The following is a 23,146-nucleotide window of genomic DNA, read 5'->3' as shown; positions in this document are numbered from 1 at the left end:
ACAGTATATAACTCTACATCTAACCTGACTAGTAATGTCCTCTACATCTAACCTGACTAGTAATGTCCTCTTGTTCTACAGTATATAACTCTACATCTAACCTGACTAGTAATGTCCTCTTGTTCTACAGTATATAACTCTACATCTAACCTGACTAGTAATGTCCTCTTGTTCTACAGTATATAACTCTACATCTAACCTGACTAGTAATGTCCTCTACATCTAACCTGACTAGTAATGTCCTCTTGTTCTACAGTATATAACTCTACATCTAACCTGACTAGTAATGTCCTCTACATCTAACCTGACTAGTAATGTCCTCTTGTTCTACAGTATATAACTCTACATCTAACCTGACTAGTAATGTCCTCTTGTTCTACAGTATATAACTCTACATCTAACCTGACTAGTAATGTCCTCTACATCTAACCTGACTAGTAATGTCCTCTTGTTCTACAGTATATAACTCTACATCTAACCTGACTAGTAATGTCCTCTACATCTAACCTGACTAGTAATGTCCTCTTGTTCTACAGTATATAACTCTACATCTAACCTGACTAGTAATGTCCTCTACATCTAACCTGACTAGTAATGTCCTCTTGTTCTACAGTATATAACTCTACATCTAACCTGACTAGTAATGTCCTCTACATCTAACCTGACTAGTAATGTCCTCTTGTTCTACAGTATATAACTCTACATCTAACCTGACTAGTAATGTCCTCTTGTTCTACAGTATATAACTCTACATCTAACCTGACTAGTAATGTCCTCTACATCTAACCTGACTAGTAATGTCCTCTACATCTAACCTGACTAGTAATGTCCTCTTGTTCTACAGTATATAACTCTACATCTAACCTGACTAGTAATGTCCTCTTGTTCTACAGTATATAACTCTACATCTAACCTGACTAGTAATGTCCTCTACATCTAACCTGACTAGTAATGTCCTCTTGTTCTACAGTATATAACTCTACATCTAACCTGACTAGTAATGTCCTCTACATCTAACCTGACTAGTAATGTCCTCTTGTTCTACAGTATATAACTCTACATCTAACCTGACTAGTAATGTCCTCTACATCTAACCTGACTAGTAATGTCCTCTTGTTCTACAGTATATAACTCTACATCTAACCTGACTAGTAATGTCCTCTTGTTCTACAGTATATAACTCTACATCTAACCTGACTAGTAATGTCCTCTTGTTCTACAGTATATAACTCTACATCTAACCTGACTAGTAATGTCCTCTTGTTCTACAGTATATAACTCTACATCTAACCTGACTAGTAATGTCCTCTTGTTCTACAGTATATAACTCTACATCTAACCTGACTAGTAATGTCCTCTACATCTAACCTGACTAGTAATGTCCTCTTGTTCTACAGTATATAACTCTACATCTAACCTGACTAGTAATGTCCTCTACATCTAACCTGACTAGTAATGTCCTCTACATCTAACCTGACTAGTAATGTCCTCTTGTTCTACAGTATATAACTCTACATCTAACCTGACTAGTAATGTCCTCTTGTTCTACAGTATATAACTCTACATCTAACCTGACTAGTAATGTCCTCTTGTTCTACAGTATATAACTCTACATCTAAACTGACTAGTAATGTCCTCTTGTTCTACAGTATATAACTCTACATCTAACCTGACTAGTAATGTCCTCTACATCTAACCTGACTAGTAATGTCCTCTTGTTCTACAGTATATAACTCTACATCTAACCTGACTAGTAATGTCCTCTACATCTAACCTGACTAGTAATGTCCTCTTGTTCTACAGTATATAACTCTACATCTAACCTGACTAGTAATGTCCTCTACATCTAACCTGACTAGTAATGTCCTCTTGTTCTACAGTATATAACTCTACATCTAACCTGACTAGTAATGTCCTCTTGTTCTACAGTATATAACTCTACATCTAACCTGACTAGTAATGTCCTCTTGTTCTACAGTATATAACTCTACATCTAACCTGACTAGTAATGTCCTCTACATCTAACCTGACTAGTAATGTCCTCTTGTTCTACAGTATATAACTCTACATCTAACCTGACTAGAAATGTCCTCTACATCTAACCTGACTAGTAATGTCCTCTTGTTCTACAGTATATAACTCTACATCTAACCTGACTAGTAATGTCCTCTTGTTCTACAGTATATAACTCTACATCTAACCTGACTAGTAATGTCCTCTACATCTAACCTGACTAGTAATGTCCTCTTGTTCTACAGTATATAACTCTACATCTAACCTGACTAGTAATGTCCTCTTGTTCTACAGTATATAACTCTACATCTAACCTGACTAGTAATGTCCTCTACATCTAACCTGACTAGTAATGTCCTCTTGTTCTACAGTATATAACTCTACATCTAACCTGACTAGTAATGTCCTCTTGTTCTACAGTATAACACTCTACATCTAACCTGACTAGTAATGTCCTCTTGTTCTACAGTATATAACTCTACATCTAACCTGACTAGTAATGTCCTCTACATCTAACCTGACTAGTAATGTCCTCTTGTTCTACAGTATATAACTCTACATCTAACCTGACTAGTAATGTCCTCTTGTTCTACAGTATATAACTCTACATCTAACCTGACTAGTAATGTCCTCTACATCTAACCTGACTAGTAATGTCCTCTACATCTAACCTGACTAGTAATGTCCTCTTGTTCTACAGTATATAACTCTACATCTAACCTGACTAGTAATGTCCTCTTGTTCTACAGTATATAACTCTACATCTAACCTGACTAGTAATGTCCTCTACATCTAACCTGACTAGTAATGTCCTCTTGTTCTACAGTATATAACTCTACATCTAACCTGACTAGTAATGTCCTCTAGTTCTACAGTATATAACTCTACATCTAACCTGACTAGTAATGTCCTCTACATCTAACCTGACTAGTAATGTCCTCTACATCTAACCTGACTAGTAATGTCCTCTTGTTCTACAGTATATAACTCTACATCTAACCTGACTAGTAATGTCCTCTTGTTCTACAGTATATAACTCTACATCTAACCTGACTAGTAATGTCCTCTACATCTAACCTGACTAGTAATGTCCTCTTGTTCTACAGTATATAACTCTACATCTAACCTGACTAGTAATGTCCTCTTGTTCTACAGTATATAACTCTACATCTAACCTGACTAGTAATGTCCTCTACATCTAACCTGACTAGTAATGTCCTCTACATCTAACCTGACTAGTAATGTCCTCTTGTTCTACAGTATATAACTCTACATCTAACCTGACTAGTAATGTCCTCTACATCTAACCTGACTAGTAATGTCCTCTTGTTCTACAGTATATAACTCTACATCTAACCTGACTAGTAATGTCCTCTTGTTCTACAGTATATAACTCTACATCTAACCTGACTAGTAATGTCCTCTACATCTAACCTGACTAGTAATGTCCTCTTGTTCTACAGTATATAACTCTACATCTAACCTGACTAGTAATGTCCTCTACATCTAACCTGACTAGTAATGTCCTCTTGTTCTACAGTATATAACTCTACATCTAACCTGACTAGTAATGTCCTCTACATCTAACCTGACTAGTAATGTCCTCTTGTTCTACAGTATATAACTCTACATCTAACCTGACTAGTAATGTCCTCTACATCTAACCTGACTAGTAATGTCCTCTTGTTCTACAGTATATAACTCTACATCTAACCTGACTAGTAATGTCCTCTTGTTCTACAGTATATAACTCTACATCTAACCTGACTAGTAATGTCCTCTACATCTAACCTGACTAGTAATGTCCTCTTGTTCTACAGTATATAACTCTACATCTAACCTGACTAGTAATGTCCTCTTGTTCTACAGTATATAACTCTACATCTAACCTGACTAGTAATTCCTCTTGTTCTACATTATATAACTCTACATCTAACCAACTAGTAATGTCCTCTTGTTCTACAGTATATAACTCTACATCTAAACTGACTAGTAATGTCCTCTTGTTCTACAGTATATAACTCTACATCTAACCTGACTAGTAATGTCCTTTACATCTAACCTGACTAGTAATGTCCTCTTGTTCTACAGTATATAACTCTACATCTAACCTGACTAGTAATGTCCTCTACATCTAACCTGACTAGTAATGTCCTCTTGTTCTACAGTATATAACTCTACATCTAACCTGACTAGTAATGTCCTCTACATCTAACCTGACTAGTAATGTCCTCTTGTTCTACAGTATATAACTCTACATCTAACCTGACTAGTAATGTCCTCTAGTTCTACAGTATATAACTCTACATCTAACCTGACTAGTAATGTCCTCTACATCTAACCTGACTAGTAATGTCCTCTTGTTCTACAGTATATAACTCTACATCTAACCTGACTAGTAATGTCCTCTTGTTCTACAGTATATAACTCTACATCTAACCTGACTAGTAATTTCCTCTTGTTCTACATTATATAACTCTATATCTAACCTAACTAGTAATGTCCTCTTGTTCTACAGTATATAACTCTACATCTAAACTGACTAGTAATGTCCTCTTGTTCTACAGTATATAACTCTACATCTAACCTGACTAGTAATGTCCTCTACATCTAACCTGACTAGTAATGTCCTCTTGTTCTACAGTATATAACTCTACATCTAACCTGACTAGTAATGTCCTCTACATCTAACCTGACTAGTAATGTCCTCTTGTTCTACAGTATATAACTCTACATCTAACCTGACTAGTAATGTCCTCTTGTTCTACAGTATATAACTCTACATCTAACCTGACTAGTAATGTCCTCTTGTTCTACAGTATATAACTCTACATCTAACCTGACTAGTAATGTCCTCTTGTTCTACAGTATCTAACTCCACATCTAACCTGACTAGTAATGTCCTATACATCTAACCTTGACTAGCAATGTCCTCTTGTTCTACAGTATATAACTCTACAATCTAACCTGACTAGAAATGTCCTCTACATCTAACCTGACTAGTAATGTCCTCTTGTTCTACAGTATATAAACTCTACATCTAACCTGACTAGTAATGTCCTCTTATTCTACCAGTATATAAACTCTACATCTAACCTGACTAGTAATGTCCTCTACATCTAACCTGACTAGTAATGTCCTCTTGTTCTACAGTATATAACTCTACATCTAACCTGACTAGTAATGTCCTCTTGTTCTACAGTATATAACTCTACATCTAACCTGACTAGTAATTTCCTCTTGTTCTACATTATATAACTCTATATCTAACCTAACTAGTAATGTCCTCTTGTTCTACAGTATATGACTCTACATCTAACCTGACTAGTAATGTCCTCTACATCTAACCTGACTAGTAATGTCCTCTTGTTCTACAGTATATAACTCTACATCTAACCTGACTAGTAATGTCCTCTAGTTCTACAGTATATAACTCTACATCTAACCTGACTAGTAATGTCCTCTACATCTAACCTGACTAGTAATGTCCTCTTGTTCTACAGTATATAACTCTACATCTAACCTGACTAGTAATGTCCTCTTGTTCTACAGTATATAACTCTACATCTAACCTGACTAGTAATTTCCTCTTGTTCTACATTATATAACTCTATATCTAACCTAACTAGTAATGTCCTCTTGTTCTACAGTATATAACTCTACATCTAAACTGACTAGTAATGTCCTCTTGTTCTACAGTATATAACTCTACATCTAACCTGACTAGTAATGTCCTTTACATCTAACCTGACTAGTAATGTCCTCTTGTTCTACAGTATATAACTCTACATCTAACCTGACTAGCAATGTCCTCTACATCTAACCTGACTAGTAATGTCCTCTTGTTCTACAGTATATGACTCTACATCTAACCTGACTAGTAATGTCCTCTTGTTCTACAGTATATAACTCTACATCTAACCTGACTAGTAATGTCCTCTTGTTCTACAGTATATAACTCTACATCTAACCTGACTAGTAATGTCCTCTTGTTCTACAGTATATAACTCCACATCTAACCTGACTAGTAATGTCCTCTACATCTAACCTGACTAGCAATGTCCTCTTGTTCTACAGTATATAACTCTACATCTAACCTGACTAGAAATGTCCTCTACATCTAACCTGACTAGTAATGTCCTCTTGTTCTACAGTATATAACTCTACATCTAACCTGACTAGTAATGTCCTCTATTCTACAGTATATAACTCTACATCTAACCTGACTAGTAATGTCCTCTACATCTAACCTGACTAGTAATGTCCTCTTGTTCTACAGTATATAACTCTACATCTAACCTGACTAGTAATGTCCTCTAGTTCTACAGTATATAACTCTACATCTAACCTGACTAGTATGTCCTCTACATCTAACCTGACTAGTAATGTCCTCTTGTTCTACAGTATATAACTCTACATCTAACCTGACTAGTAATGTCCTCTTGTTTCTACAGTATATAACTCTACATCTAACCTGACTAGTAATTTCCTCTTGTTCTACATTATATAACTCTATATCTAACCCAAACTAGTAATGTCCTCTTGTTCTACAGTATATAACTCTACATCTAAACTGACTAGTAATGTCCTCTTGTTCTACAGTATATAACTCTACATCTAACCTGACTAGTAATGTCCTTTACATCTAACCTGACTAGTAATGTCCTCTTGTTCTACAGTATATAACTCTACATCTAACCTGACTAGCAATGTCCTCTACATCTAACCTGACTAGTAATGTCCTCTTGTTCTACAGTATATGACTCTACATCTAACCTGACTAGTAATGTCCTCTACATCTAACCTGACTAGTAATGTCCTCTTGTTCTACAGTATATAACTCTACATCTAACCTGACTAGTAATGTCCTCTAGTTCTACAGTATATAACTCTACATCTAACCTGACTAGTAATGTCCTCTACATCTAACCTGACTAGTAATGTCCTCTTGTTCTACAGTATATAACTCTACATCTAACCTGACTAGTAATTTCCTCTTGTTCTACATTATATAACTCTATATCTAACCTAACTAGTAATGTCCTCTTGTTCTACAGTATATAACTCTACATCTAAAACTGACTAGTAATGTCCTCTTGTTCTACAGTATATAACTCTACATCTAACCTGACTAGTAATGTCCTCTTGTTCTACAGTATATAACTCTACATCTAACCTGACTAGCAATGTCCTCTACATCTAACCTGACTAGTAATGTCCTCTTGTTCTACAGTATATGACTCTACATCTAACCTGACTAGTAATGTCCTCTTGTTTCTACAGTATATAACTCTACATCTAACCTGACTAGTAATGTCCTCTGTTCTACAGTATATAACTCTACATCTAACCTGACTAGTAATGTCCTCTTGTTCTACAGTATATAACTCCACATCTAACCTGACTAGTAATGTCCTCTACATCTAACCTGACTAGTAATGTCCTCTTGTTCTACAGTATATAACTCCACATCTAACCTGACTAGTAATGTCCTCTTGTTCTACAGTATATAACTCTACATCTAACCTGACTAGAAATGTCCTCTACATCTAACCTGACTAGTAATGTCCTCTAGTTCTACAGTATATAACTCTACATCTAACCTGACTAGTAATGTCCTCTACATCTAACCTGACTAGTAATGTCCTCTTGTTCTACAGTATATAACTCTACATCTAACCTGACTAGTAATGTCCTCTAGTTCTACAGTATATAACTCTACATCTAACATGACTAGTAATGTCCTCTACATCTAACCTGACTAGTAATGTCCTCTTGTTCTACAGTATATAACTCTACATCTAACCTGACTAGTAATGTCCTCTTGTTCTACAGTATATAACTCTACATCTAACCTGACTAGTAATTTCCTCTTGTTCTACATTATATAACTCTATATCTAACCCAACTAGTAATGTCCTCTTGTTCTACAGTATATAACTCTACATCTAAACTGACTAGTAATGTCCTCTTGTTCTACAGTATATAACTCTACATCTAACCTGACTAGTAATGTCCTTTACATCTAACCTGACTAGTAATGTCCTCTTGTTCTACAGTATATAACTCTACATCTAACCTGACTAGCAATGTCCTCTACATCTAACCTGACTAGTAATGTCCTCTTGTTCTACAGTATATGACTCTACATCTAACCTGACTAGTAATGTCCTCTACATCTAACCTGACTAGTAATGTCCTCTTGTTCTACAGTATATAACTCTACATCTAACCTGACTAGTAATGTCCTCTAGTTCTACAGTATATAACTCTACATCTAACCTGACTAGTAATGTCCTCTACATCTAACCTGACTAGTAATGTCCTCTTGTTCTACAGTATATAACTCTACATCTAACCTGACTAGTAATGTCCTCTTGTTCTACAGTATATAACTCTACATCTAACCTGACTAGTAATTTCCTCTTGTTCTACATTATATAACTCTATATCTAACCTAACTAGTAATGTCCTCTTGTTCTACAGTATATAACTCTACATCTAAACTGACTAGTAATGTCCTCTTGTTCTACAGTATATAACTCTACATCTAACCTGACTAGTAATGTCCTTTACATCTAACCTGACTAGTAATGTCCTCTTGTTCTACAGTATATAACTCTACATCTAACCTGACTAGCAATGTCCTCTACATCTAACCTGACTAGTAATGTCCCTCTTGTTCTACAGTATATGACTCTACATCTAACCTGACTAGTAATGTCCTCTTGTTCTACAGTATATAACTCTACATCTAACCTGACTAGTAATGTCCTCTTGTTCTACAGTATATAACTCTACATCTAACCTGACTAGTAATGTCCTCTTGTTCTACAGTATATAACTCCACATCTAACCTGACTAGTAATGTCCTCTACATCTAACCTGACTAGTAATGTCCTCTTGTTCTACAGTATTTAACTCCACATCTAACCTGACTAGTAATGTCCTCTTGTTCTACAGTATATAACTCTACATCTAACCCGACTAGAAATGTCCTCTACATCTAACCTGACTAGTAATGTCTCTAGTTCTACAGTATATAACTCTACATCTAACCTGACTAGTAATGTCCTCTACATCTAACCTGACTAGTAATGTCCTCTACATCTAACCTGACTAGTAATGTCCTCTTGTTCTACAGTATATAACTCTACATCTAACCTGACTAGTAATGTCCTCTTGTTCTACAGTATATAACTCTACATCTAACCTGACTAGTAATGTCCTCTTGTTCTACAGTATATAACTCTACATCTAACCTGACTAGTAATGTCCTCTAGTTCTACAGTATATAACTCTACATCTAACCTGACTAGTAATGTCCTCTACATCTAACCTGACTAGTAATGTCCTCTACATCTAACCTAACTAGTAATGTCCTCTTGTTCTACAGTATATAACTCTACATCTAACCTGACTAGTAATGTCCTCTTGTTCTACAGTATATAACTCTACATCTAACCTGACTAGTAATGTCCTCTACATCTAACCTGACTAGTAATGTCCTCTTGTTCTACAGTATATAACTCTACATCTAACCTGACTAGTAATGTCCTCTTGTTCTACAGCATATAACTCTACATCTAACCTGACTAGTAATGTCCTCTACATCTAACCTGACTAGTAATGTCCTCTACATCTAACCTGACTAGTAATGTCCTCTTGTTCTACAGTATATAACTCTACATCTAACCTGACTAGTAATGTCCTCTACATCTAACCTGACTAGTAATGTCCTCTACATCTAACCTGACTAGTAATGTCCTCTTGTTCTACAGTATATAACTCTACATCTAACCTGACTAGTAATTTCCTCTTGTTCTACATTATATAACTCTATATCTAACCTGACTAGTAATGTCCTCTTGTTCTACAGTATATAACTCTACATCTAACCTGACTAGTAATGTCCTCTTGTTCTACAGTATATAACTCTACATCTAACCTGACTAGTAATGTCCTCTACATCTAACCTGACTAGTAATGTCCTCTTGTTCTACAGTATATAACTCTACATCTAACCTGACTAGTAATGTCCTCTTGTTCTACAGTATATAACTCTACATTTAAACTGACTAGTAATGTCCTCTTGTTCTACAGTATATAACTCTACATCTAACCTGACTAGCAATGTCCTCTACATCTAACCTGACTAGTAATGTCCTCTTGTTCTACAGTATATAACTCCACATCTAACCTGACTAGAAATGTCCTCTACATCTAACCTGACTAGTAATGTCCTCTTGTTCTACAGTATATAACTCTACATCTAACATGACTAGTAATGTCCTCTTGTTCTACAGTATATAACTCTACATCTAACCTGACTAGTAATGTCCTCTACATCTAACCTGACTAGTAATGTCCTCTTGTTCTACAGTATATAACTCTACATCTAACCTGACTATTAATGCCCTCTAGTTCTACAGTATATAACTCTACATCTAACCTGACTAGTAATGTCCTCTTGTTCTACAGTATATAACTCTACATCTAACCTGACTAGCAATGTCCTCTACATCTAACCTGACTAGTAATGTCCTCTTGTTCTACAGTATATAACACCACATCTAACCTGACTAGAAATGTCCTCTACAACCAACCTGACTAGTAATGTCCTCTTGTTCTACAGTATATAACTCTACATCTAACCTGACTAGTAATCTCCTCTTGTTCTACAGTATATAACTCTACATCTAACCTGACTAGTAATGTCCTCTACATCTAACCTGACTAGTAATGTCCTCTACATCTAACCTGACTAGTAATGTCCTCTACATCTAACCTGACTAGTATTGTCCTCTTGTTCTACAGTATAAAACAGTACATCTAACCTGACTAGTAATGTCCTCTTGTTCTACAGTATATAACTCTACATCTAACCTGACTAGTAATGTCCTCTACATCTAACCTGACTAGTAATGTCCTCTACATCTAACCTAACTAGTAATGTCCTCTTGTTTCTACAGTATATAACTCTACATCTAACCTGACTAGTAATTTCCTCTTGTTCTACAGTATATAACTCTATATCTAACCTGACTAGTAATGTCCTCTACATCTAACCTGACTAGTAATGTCCTCTTGTTCTACAGTATATAACTCTACATCTAACCTGACTAGTAATGTCTTCTTGTTCTACAGTATAAAACTCTACATCTAACCTGACTAGTAATGTCCTCTTGTTCTACAGTATATAACTCTACATCTAACCTGACTAGTAATGTCCTCTACATCTAACCTGACTAGTAATGTCCTCTTGTTCTACAGTATATAACTCTACATCTAACCTGACTAGTAATGTCCTCTTGTTCTACAGTATATAACTCTACATCTAACCTGACTAGTAATGTCCTCTACATCTAACCTGGCTAGTAATGTCCTCTACATCTAACCTGACTAGTAATGTCCTCTTGTTCTACAGTATATAACTCTACATCTAACCTGACTAGTAATTTCCTCTTGTTCTACATTATATAACTCTATATCTAACCTGACTAGTAATGTCCTCTACATCTAACCTGACTAGTAATGTCCTCTTGTTCTACAGTAAATAACTCTACATCTAACCTGACTAGTAATGTCCTCTTGTTCTACAGTATATAACTCTACATCTAACCTGACTAGTAATTTCCTCTTGTTCTACATTATATAACTCTATATCTAACCTGACTAGTAATGTCCTCTACATCTAACCTGACTAGTAATGTCCTCTTGTTCTACAGTAAATAACTCTACATCTAACCTGACTAGTAATGCCCTCTAGTTCTACAGTATATAACTCTACATCTAACCTGACTAGTAATGTCCTCTACATCTAACCTGACTAGTAATGTCCTCTACATCTAACCTCACTAGTAATGTCCTCTTGTTCTACAGTAAATAACTCTACATCTAACCTGACTAGTAATTTCCTCTTGTTCTACAGTATATAACTCTATATCTAACCTGACTAGTAATGTCCTCTACATCTAACCTGACTAGTAATGTCCTCTTGTTCTACAGTATATAACTCTACATCTAACCTGACTAGTAATGTCTTCTTGTTCTACAGTATAAAACTCTACATCTAACCTGACTAGTAATGTCCTCTTGTTCTACAGTATATAACTCTACATCTAACCTGACTAGTAATGTCCTCTACATCTAACCTGACTAGTAATGTCCTCTTGTTCTACAGTATATAACTCTACATCTAACCTGACTAGTAATGTCCTCTTGTTCTACAGTATATAACTCTACATCTAACCTGACTAGTAATGTCCTCTACATCTAACCTGGCTAGTAATGTCCTCTACATCTAACCTGACTAGTAATGTCCTCTTGTTCTACAGTATATAACTCTACATCTAACCTGACTAGTAATGTCCTCTTGTTCTACATTATATAACTCTATATCTAACCTGACTAGTAATGTCCTCTACATCTAACCTGACTAGTAATGTCCTCTTGTTCTACAGTAAATAACTCTACATCTAACGTGACTAGTAATGTCCTCTTGTTCTACAGTATATAACTCTACATCTAACCTGACTAGTAATGTCCTCTACATCTAACCTGACTAGTAATGTCCTCTACATCTAACCTGACTAGTAATGTCCTCTTGTTCTACAGTATATAACTCTACATCTAACCTGACTAGTAATGTCCTCTACATCTAACCTGACTAGTAATGTCCTCTTGTTCTACAGTATATAACTCTACATCTAACCTGACTAGTATTGTCCTCTTGTTCTACTGTATATAACTCTACATCTAAACTGACTAGCAATGTCCTATTGTTCTACAGTATATAACTCTACATCTAACCTGACTAGTAATGTCCTTTACATCTAACCTGACTAGTAATGTCCTCTTGTTCTACATTATATAACTCTATATCTAACCTGACTAGTAATGTCCTCTACATCTAACCTGACTAGTAATGTCCTCTTGTTCTACAGTAAATAACTCTACATCTAACGTGACTAGTAATGTCCTCTTGTTCTACAGTATATAACTCTACATCTAACCTGACTAGCAATGTCCTCTACATCTAACCTGACTAGTAATGTCCTCTTGTTCTACAGTATATGACTCTACATCTAACCTGACTAGTAATGTCCTCTACATCTAACCTGACTAGTAATGTCCTCTACATCTAACCTGACTAGTAATGTCCTCTTGTTCTACAGTATATAACTCTACATCTAACCTGACTAGTAATGTCCTCTACATCTAACCTGACTAGTAATGTCCTCTTGTTCTACAGTATATAACTCTACATCTAACCTGACTAGTAATGTCCTCTTGTTCTACAGTATATAACTCTACATCTAACCTGAGTAGTAATGTCCTCTACATCTAACCTGACTAGTAATGTCCTCTTGTTCTACAGTATATAACTCTACATCTAACCTGACTAGTAATGTCCTCTACATCTAACCTGAGTAGCAATGTCCTCTTGTTCTACAGTATATAACTCTACATCTAACCTGACTAGAAATGTCCTCTACATCTAACCTGACTAGTAATGTCCTCTTGTTCTACAGTATATAACTCTACATCTAACCTGACTAGTAATGTCCTCTTGTTCTACAGTATATAACTCTACATCTAACCTGACTAGTAATGTCCTCTACATCTAACCTGACTAGTAATGTCCTCTTGTTCTACAGTATATAACTCTACATCTAACCTGACTAGTAATGTCCTCTAGTTCTACAGTATATAACTCTACATCTAACCTGACTAGTAATGTCCTCTAGTTCTACAGTATATAACTCTACATCTAACCTGACTAGTAATGTCCTCTACATCTAACCTGACTAGTAATGTCCTCTTGTTCTACAGTATATAACTCTACATCTAACCTGACTAGAAATGTCCTCTACATCTAACCTGACTAGTAATGTCCTCTTGTTCTACAGTATATAACTCTACATCTAACCTGACTAGTAATGTCCTCTAGTTCTACAGTATATAACTCTACATCTAACCTGACTAGTAATGTCCTCTACATCTAACCTGACTAGTAATGTCCTCTACATCTAACCTGACTAGTAATGTCCTCTTGTTCTACAGTAAATAACTCTACATCTAACCTGACTAGTAATGTCCTCTTGTTCTACAGTATATAACTCTACATCTAACCTGACTAGTAATGTCCTCTACATCTAACCTGACTAGCAATGTCCTCTTGTTCTACAGTATATAACTCTACATCTAACCTGACAAGAAATGTCCTCTACATCTAACCTGACTAGTAATGTCCTCTTGTTCTACAGTATATAACTCTACATCTAACTTGACTAGTAATGTCCTCTACATCTAACCTGACTAGTAATGTCCTCTTGTTCTACAGTATATAACTCTACATCTAACCTGACTAGTAATGTCCTCTTGTTCTACAGTATATAACTCTACATCTAACCTGACTAGTAATGTCCTCTTGTTCTACAGTATATAACTCTACATCTAACCTGACTAGTAATGTCCTCTACATCTAACCTGACTAGTAATGTCCTCTACATCTAACCTGACTAGTAATGTCCTCTTGTTCTACAGTATATAACTCTACATCTAACCTGACTAGTAATGTCCTCTTGTTCTACAGTATATAACTCTACATCTAACCTGACTAGTAATGTCCTCTTGTTCTACAGTATATAACTCTACATCTAACCTGACTATTAATGTCCTCTACATCTAACCTGACTAGTAATGTCCTCTTGTTCTGCAGTATATAACTCTACATCTGATTTCAGGTGCCATATTTGTGGACATCCATAAGGATCAACTCATTCAGAAGGTTACCAAGATGAAGCCCATCCTTCATGAGCTGTTCTATGAGAAGTTGTACTGTAACACCAGGATTAAACAGATGACCAGACATGACCAGATGAGACAGTTGTACAAGGCCCTAGAAGAAGCAGAAGACACAAGAAGTGTGAAATTAGACTTTTACATGATTTTACTGGATCTGGAACCTGACCTTGTCAGAGACCTGGGTAAGAATCTCTCTACCTCTGGTTACATATCACTGGAATATAAACCTTATCTAGTCTATCACCTGGGTAAGAACCTCTCTACCTCTGGTTAACTATCACTGGAATATAAACCGTATCTAGTCTATCACCTGGGTAAGAACCTCTCTACCTCTGGTCACATATCACTGGAATATAAACCTTATCTAGTCTATCACCTGGGTAAGAACCTCTCTACTGGCTGTACTGAGTAGAGAGGAACCAGGCTCTGAGGGGTGACCAGTCCTCTACTGGCTGTACTGGGTAGAGAGGAACCATGTTCTGAGGGGTGACCAATCCTCTACTGTCTGTACTGGGTAGAGAGGAACCAGGCTCTGAGGGGTGACCAGTCCTCTACTGGCTGTACTGGGTAGAGAGGAACCAGGCTCTGAGGGGTGACCAGTCCTCTACTGGCTGTACTGGGTAGAGAGGAACCTGGCTCTGAGGGGTGACCAGTCCTCTACTGGCTGTACTGGGTAGAGAGGAACCAGGCTCTGAGGGGTGACCTGTCCTCTACTGGCTGTACTGGGTAGAGAGGAACCAGGCTCTGAGGGGTGACCAGTCCTCTACTGGCTGTACTGGGTAGACCAGAGGAACCAGGCTCTGAGGGGTGACCAGTCCTCTACTGACTGTACTGGGTAGAGAGGAACCAGGCTCTGATGGGTGACCAGTCCTCTACTGGCTGTACTGGGTAGAGAGGAACCAGGCTCTGAGGGGTGACCAGTCCTCTACTGACTGTACTGGGTAGAGAGGAACCAGGCTCTGAGGAGGTACCCGCAGGGTTTGATAATAATAACATTGATAAAAACATAACAACTGATTATCTGTTTTTTTTACCAACATCCACAGATTCAAATGAACTTTACCTTTGTAAGTAGTGTTTTTGTGTCTGATGTGCCAACCTGTCTGTCTGTGTCTGTCTGTCTGTGTTCGTCTCTGTTCGTCTCTGTTCGTCTCTGTCTATGTTCGTCTCTGTCTCTGTTCGTCTCTGTCTCTGTTCTTCTCTGTCTCTGTTCGTCTCTGTTCGTCTCTGTCTCTGTTCGTCTCTGTCTCTGTTCGTCTCTGTCTCTGTTCGTCTCTGTCTCTGTTCGTCTCTGTCTCTGTTCGTCTCTGTCTCTGTCTGTTCGTCTCTGTCTCTGTTCGTCTCTTTCTCTGTCTGTTCGTCTCTGTCTCTGTTCGTCTCTGTCAATGTCTATGTTCGGCTCTGTCTCTTTTCTCTGTCTCTGTCTCTGTCTCTGTTCGTCTGTCTATGTTCGTCTCTGTCAATGTTTGTCTCTGTCTCTGTCTATGTTCGTCTCTGTCTATGTTCGTCTCTGTCTCTGTCTATGTTCGTCTCTGTCTATGTTCGTCTCTGTCTCTGTCTCTGTTCGTCTCTGTCTCTGTCTCTGTTCGTCTCTGTCTCTGTCTCTGTTCGTCTCTGTCTATGTTCGTCTCTGTCTCTGTCTATGTTCGTCTCTGTCTCTGTCTATGTTCGTCTCTGTCTCTCTCTCTGTCTGTTCGTCTCTGTTCGTGTCTGTCTCTGTCTCTGTTTGTCTCTGTCTATGTTAGTCTCTGTCTATGTACGTCTCTATGTCTGTCTATGTTCGTCTCTGTCTCTTGTCTATGTTCGTCTCTGTCTCTGTTCGTGTCTGTCTCTGTTCGTCTCTGTCTATGTTCGTCTCTGTGTCTGTCTATGTTTGTCTATTTTCGTCTCTGTCTCTGTTCGTGTCTGTCTCTGTTCGTCTCTGTTCGTCTCTGTCTCTGTTCGTGTCTGTCTCTGTTCGTCTCTGTTCGTCTCTGTTCGTCTCTGTCTCTGTTCGTGTCTGTCTCTGTCTATGTTCGTCTATGTTCGTCTCTGTCTATGTTCGTCTCTGTCTCTGTCTATGTTCGTCTCTGTCTATATTCGTCTCTGTCTATGTTCGTCTCTGTCTCTGTCTATGTCTCTGTCTATGTTCGTCTCTGTCTCTGTCTATGTTCGTCTCTGTCTATGTCTATGTTCGTCTCTGTCTATGTTCGTCTCTGTCTCTGTCTATGTTGGTCTCTGTCTATGTTTGTCTCTGTCTATGTTGGTCTCTGTCTATGTTCGTCTCTGTCTCTGTCTATGTTCGTCTCTGTCTATGTTCGTCTCTGTCTCTGTCTATGTTCGTCTCTGTCTATATTCGTCTCTGTCTATGTTCGTCTATGTTTGTCTCTGTCTATGTCTGTCTCTGTCTATGTCTCTGTCTATGTTCGTCTCTGTCTCTGTCTATGTCTCTGTCTATGTTCGTCTCTGTCTCTGTCTATGTCTCTGTCTATGTTCGGCTCTGTCTATGTTCGTCTCTGTCTCTGTCTATGTCTATGTTCGTCTCTGTCTCTGTCTATGTTCGTCTCTGTCTCTGTTCGTCTCTGTGTCTGTGTCTGTTCGTGTCTGTCTCTGTCTATGTTCGTCTCTGTCTATGTTCGTCTCTGTCTATGTCTATGTTCGTCTATTTTCGTCTGTCTGTCTCTGTTCGTGTCTGTCTTTGTTCGTCTCTGTCTCTGTTCGTCTCTGTCTCTGTTCGTCTCTGTCTCTGTTCGTCTCTGTCTCTGTCTATGTTCGTCTGTCTCTGTCTATGTTCGTCTGTCTCTGTCTATGTTCGTCTCTGTCTCTGTCTATGTTCGTCTCTGTCTCTGTCTATGTTCGTCTCTGTCTATGTTCGTCTCTGTCTATGTTCGTCTCTGTCTGTCTATGTTCGTCTCTGTCTATGTTCGTCTCTGTCTATGTTCGTCTCTGTCTCTGTCTATGTTCGTCTCTGTGTCTGTGTCTGTTCATGTCTGTCTCTCTCTGTCTCTGTCTATGTTCGTGTCTGTCTCTGTCTATGTTCGTCTCTGTCTATGTTCGTCTCTGTCTCTGTCTATGTTCGTCTCTGTCTATGTCTCTGTCTATGTTCGTCTCTGTCTCTGTCTATGTTCGTCTCTGTCTCTGTCTATGTTCGTCTCTGTCTCTGTCTATGTTCGTCTCTGTCTCTGTCTATGTTCGTGTCTGTGTCTGTCTCTGTTTGTGTCTGTCTATGTTTGTGTCTGTCTCTGTTTGTGTCTGTCTATGTTTGTGTCTGTCTATGTTTGTGTCTGTCTATGTTTGTGTCTGTCTATGTCTTTGTCTGTCTCTGTTTGTGTCTGTCTCTGTCTGTGTCTGTCTCTGTCTGTGTCTGTCTCTGTCTGTGTCTGTCTCTGTCTGTGTCTGTCTCTGTCTGTGTCTGTCTCTGTCTGTCTCTGTCTGTCTCTGTCTGTGTCTGTCTGTGTCTGTCTCTGTCTGTGTCTGTCTCTGTCTGTCTCTGTCTGTGTCTGTCTGTGTCTGTCTCTGTCTGTGTCTGTCTCTGTCTGTGTCTGTCTCTGTCTGTGTCTGTCTCTGTCTGTGTCTGTCTCTGTCTGTGTCTGTCTCTGTCTGTGTCTGTGTCTGTCTGTGTCTGTCTCGTGTCTGTCTCTGTCTGTGTCTGTCTCTGTCTGTGTCTGTCTCTGTCTGTGTCTGTCTCTGTCTGTGTCTGTCTCTGTCTGTCTCTCTGTCTCTGTCTGTGTCTGTCTCTGTCTGTGTCTGTCTCTGTCTGTCTCTGTCTGTGTCTGTCTGTGTCTGTCTCTGTCTGTGTCTGTCTATGTTTGTGTCTGTCTCTGTCTGTGTCTGTCTCTGTCTATGTCTGTGTCTGTCTCTGTCTCTGTCTGTCTCTGTCTGTGTCTGTCTCTGTCTGTGTCTGTGTCTGTCTCTGTCTGTGTCTGTCTCTGTCTGTGTCTGTCTCTGTCTGTGTCTGTCTATGTTTGTGTCTGTCTCTGTCTGTCTCTGTCTGTGTCTGTCTCTGTCTGTGTCTGTCTCTGTCTGTGTCTGTCTCTGTCTGTCTGTGTCTGTCTCTGTCTGTGTCTGTCTATGTTTGTGTCTGTCTCTGTCTGTGTCTGTCTCTGTCTGTGTCTGTCTCTGTCTGTGTCTCTCTATGTTTGTGTCTGTCTATGTCTGTGTCTGTCTCTGTCTGTGTCTGTCTCTGTCTGTGTCTGTCTCTGTCTGTGTCTGTCTCTGTCTGTGTCTGTCTATGTTTGTGTCTGTCTATGTTTGTGTCTGTCTCTGTCTGTGTCTGTCTCTGTCTGTGTCTGTCTCTGTCTGTGTCTGTCTCTGTCTGTGTCTGTCTCTGTCTGTGTCTGTCTCTGTCTGTGTCTGTCTATGTTTGTGTCTGTCTATGTTTGTGTCTGTCTCTGTCTGTGTCTGTCTCTGTCTGTGTCTGTCTCTGTCTGTGTCTGTCTCTGTCTGTGTCTGTCTCTGTCTGTGTCTGTCTCTGTCTGTGTCTGTCTCTGTCTGTGTCTGTCTATGTTTGTGTCTGTGTCTGTCTGTGTCTGTCTCTGTCTGTGTCTGTCTCTGTCTGTGTCTGTCTCTGTCTGTGTCTGTCTCTGTCTGTGTCTGTCTCTGTCTGTGTCTGTCTATGTTTGTGTCTGTCTCTGTCTGTCTCTGTCTGTGTCTGTCTCTGTCTGTGTCTGTGTCTGTCTCTGTCTGTGTCTGTCTATGTTTGTGTCTGTCTCTGTCTGTGTCTGTCTATGTTTGTGTCTGTCTCTGTCTGTGTCTGTCTCTGTCTGTGTCTGTCTCTGTCTGTGTCTGTCTCTGTCTGTGTCTGTCTCTGTCTGTCTCTGTCTCTGTCTCTGTCTCTGTCTCTGTCTGTGTCTGTGTCTGTCTATGTCTGTGTCTGTCTCTGTCTGTGTCTGTCTCTGTCTGTGTCTGTCTGTGTCTGTCTCTGTCTCTGTCTGTGTCTATGTCTGTGTCTGTCTCTGTCTGTGTCTGTCTGTGTCTGTCTGTGTCTGTCTATGTTTGTGTCTGTCTATGTTTGTGTCTGTCTCTGTCTGTGTCTGTCTCTGTCTGTGTCTGTCTCTGTCTGTGTCTGTCTGTGTCTGTCTCTGTCTGTGTCTGTCTCTGTCTGTGTCTGTCTCTGTCTGTCTATGTCTGTGTCTGTCTCTGTCTGTGTCTGTCTGTGTCTGTCTCTGTCTGTGTCTGTCTCTGTCTGTGTCTGTCTGTGTCTGTGTCTGTCTGTGTCTGTGTCTGTCTCTGTCTGTGTCTGTCTCTGTCTGTCTGTCTATGTTTGTGTCTGTCTATGTCTGTGTCTGTCTCTGTCTGTGTCTGTCTGTGTCTGTCTCTGTTTGTGTCTGTCTCTGTCTGTGTCTGTCTCTGTCTGTGTCTGTCTATGTTTGTGTCTGTCTCTGTCTGTGTCTGTCTATGTTTGTGTCTGTCTGTGTCTGTCTCTGTCTGTCTATGCCTGTGTCTGTCTCTGTCTGTGTCTGTCTATGTTTGTGTCTGTCTCTGTCTGTGTCTGTCTCTGTCTGTGTCTGTCTCTGTCTGTCTCTGTCTGTGTCTGTGTCTGTCTATGTTTGTGTCTGTCTCTGTCTGTCTCTGTCTGTGTCTGTCTCTGTCTGTGTCTGTCTCTGTCTGTGTCTGTCTCTGTCTGTGTCTGTCTCTGTCTGTGTCTGTCTCTGTCTGTGTCTGTCTCTGTCTGTGTCTGTCTATGTTTGTGTCTGTCTCTGTCTGTGTCTGTCTCTGTCTGTGTCTGTCTATGTTTGTGTCTGTCTCTGTCTGTGTCTGTCTCTGTCTGTGTCTGTCTGTGTCTGTCTCTGTCTGTGTCTGTCTGTGTCTGTCTCTGTCTGTGTCTGTCTCTGTCTGTGTCTGTCTGTGTCTGTCTCTGTCTGTGTCTGTCTCTGTCTGTGTCTGTCTCTGTCTGTGTCTGTCTCTGTCTGTCTGTCTCTGTCTGTGTCTGTGTCTGTCTGTGTCTGTCTCTGTCTGTGTCTGTCTGTGTCTGTCTCTGTCTGTGTCTGTCTCTGTCTGTGTCTGTCTCTGTCTGTCTATGTTTGTGTCTGTCTCTGTCTGTGTCTGTCTCTGTCTGTGTCTGTCTATGTTTGTGTCTGTCTCTGTCTGTGTCTGTCTCTGTCTTTGTCTGTCTCTGTCTGTCTCTGTCTGTGTCTGTCTCTGTCTGTGTCTGTGTCTGTGTCTGTCTGTGTCTGTCTCTGTCTGTGTCTGTCTCTGTCTGTGTCTGTCTGTGTCTGTCTCTGTCTGTGTCTGTCTCTGTCTGGTGCTGTGTCTGTCTGTGTCTGTCTGTGTCTGTCTGTGTCTGTCTCTGTCTGTGTCTGTCTCTGTCTGTGTCTGTCTATGTCTGTGTCTGTCTCTGTTCTTGTCTGTCTCTGTCTGTGTCTGTCTCTGTTCTTGTCTGTCTCTGTCTGTGTCTGTCTCTGTCTGTGTCTGTCTCTGTCTGTGTCTGTCTCTGTTCTTGTCTGTCTCTGTTCTTGTCTGTCTCTGTCTGTGTCTGTCTCTGTTCTTGTCTGTCTCTGTCTGTGTCTGTCTCTGTCTGTGTCTGTCTCTGTCTGTGTCTGTCTCTGTCTGTGTCTGTCTCTGTTCTTGTCTGTTTTGGTGGCAAGATGAGTGAATATATTTCTTCCCCCCTAGATGTTCTCATTCATAACCTGTCTAGACAGATGGGTAAGTGTTGTCTCTGTGTTTACTATATTCATGTAATGTTGAACATTATCAAAGGAAATAGAGGAAATTACCCATAATGCAGCATAAGGAGGTCAGAATAGAGAGGATGTAGTCTGTCTTCATGTTCTAGTACCCATAATACATCATGTTTTATCTACTGTCTACAGAGCAGGTCAGAATAGAGAGGATGTAGTCTGTCTTCATGTTCTAGTACCCATAATACATCATGTTTTATCTACTGTCTGCAGAGGAGGTCAGAATAGAGAGGATGTAGTCAGGCTTCATGTTCTAGTACCCATAATGCAGCATGTTTTTATCTTCTGCCTTCTGTCTACAGAGAAGGTTATAAAACAGAGGGGTGAGTTTGAAAGTCTGTCTTTCTCCAACTTAATTTTCTAGTACCTATAATACATCATGTTTTATCTACTGTCTACAGAGGAGGTCAGAATAGAGAGGATGTAGTCTGTCTTCATGTTCTAGTACCCATAATACATCATGTTTTATCTACTGTCTACAGAGGAGGTCAGAATAGAGAGGATGTAGTCAGGCTTCATGTTCTAGTACCCATAATACATCATGTTTTATCTACTGTCTACAGAGGAGGTCAGAATAGAGAGGATGTAGTCAGGCTTCATGTTCTAGTACCCATAATGCAGCAAGTTTTTATCTTCTGCCTTCTGTCTACAGAGAAGGTTATAAAACAGAGGGGTGAGTTTGAAAGTGTGTCCTTCTCCAACTGTTCTAGTAACCATTAGTTTACTAGGGTGAACCCAACTCAATATAATGAGATATCAGCCATGTATCCTTCTATAGTTTACTAGGGTGAACCCAACTCTATTACATCAATAGACTGAGATATCAGCCATATATCCTCCTATAGTTTACTAGGGTGAACCCAATAGACTGAGATATCAGCCATATATCCTCCTATAGTTTACTAGGGTGAACCCAATAGACTGAGATATCAGCCATATATCCTCCTATAGTTTACTAGGTTGAACCCAACTCTATTACATCATCAATATACTGAGATATCAGCCATATATCCTCCTATAGTTTACTAGGGTGAACCCAATAGACTGAGATATCAGCCATATATCCTCCTATAGTTTACTAGGGTGAACCCAATAGACTGAGATATCAGCCATATATCCTCCTATAGTTTACTAGGGTGAACCCAACTCTCTTACATCATCAATAGACTGAGATATCAGCCATATATCCTCCTATAGTTTACTAGGGTGAACCCAACTCTCTTACATCATCAATATACTGAGATATCAGCCATATATCATCCTATAGTTTACTTGGGTGAACCCAATAGACTGAGATATAAGCCATATATCCTCCTATAGTTTATTAGGGTGAACCCAACTCTATTACATCAACAGACTTAGATATCAGCCATATATCCTCCTATAGTTTACTAGGGTGAACCCAATAGACTGAGATATCAGCCATATATCCTCCTATAGTTTACTAGGGTGAACCCAATAGACTTAGATATCAGCCATATATCCTCCTATAGTTTACTAGGGTGAACCCAATAGACTGAGATATCAGCCATATATCCTCCTATAGTTTACTAGGGTGAACCCAAATCTATTACATCAACAGACTTAGATATATATATAACATGTCTTACCGAGCTTTTCCGTAAGTCCAAGTTTCTTCAACTACAGATTACAGATGTCCT

At 39.0% G+C, this 23,146-nt stretch overlaps 1 protein-coding gene across 1 annotated transcript in view; it reads left to right on the top strand.

Moving 5' to 3' along the window:
• The window catches only part of LOC118966146, a 174,739-nt gene extending 152,890 nt beyond the window's left edge, over window positions 1-21,849 (top strand). The window contains exons 3-6 of the mRNA XM_036989221.1: window positions 14,763-15,005; window positions 15,870-15,890; window positions 21,418-21,450; window positions 21,788-21,849. Of these exons, the coding sequence (XP_036845116.1) occupies window positions 14,763-15,005; window positions 15,870-15,890; window positions 21,418-21,450; window positions 21,788-21,849 (359 nt within the window). The remainder of the gene's footprint in view (window positions 1-14,762; window positions 15,006-15,869; window positions 15,891-21,417; window positions 21,451-21,787) is intronic.
• The last annotated feature ends 1,297 nt before the right edge of the window (window positions 21,850-23,146 follow it).

The sequence above is a fragment of the Oncorhynchus mykiss genome, chromosome 9, assembly GCF_013265735.2.
Source record: "Oncorhynchus mykiss isolate Arlee chromosome 9, USDA_OmykA_1.1, whole genome shotgun sequence".
NCBI lineage: Eukaryota > Metazoa > Chordata > Actinopteri > Salmoniformes > Salmonidae > Oncorhynchus > Oncorhynchus mykiss.
The sequence above is the reverse complement of the archived record's forward strand: the minus strand, read 5'-3'. Positions and strand labels throughout refer to the sequence as shown.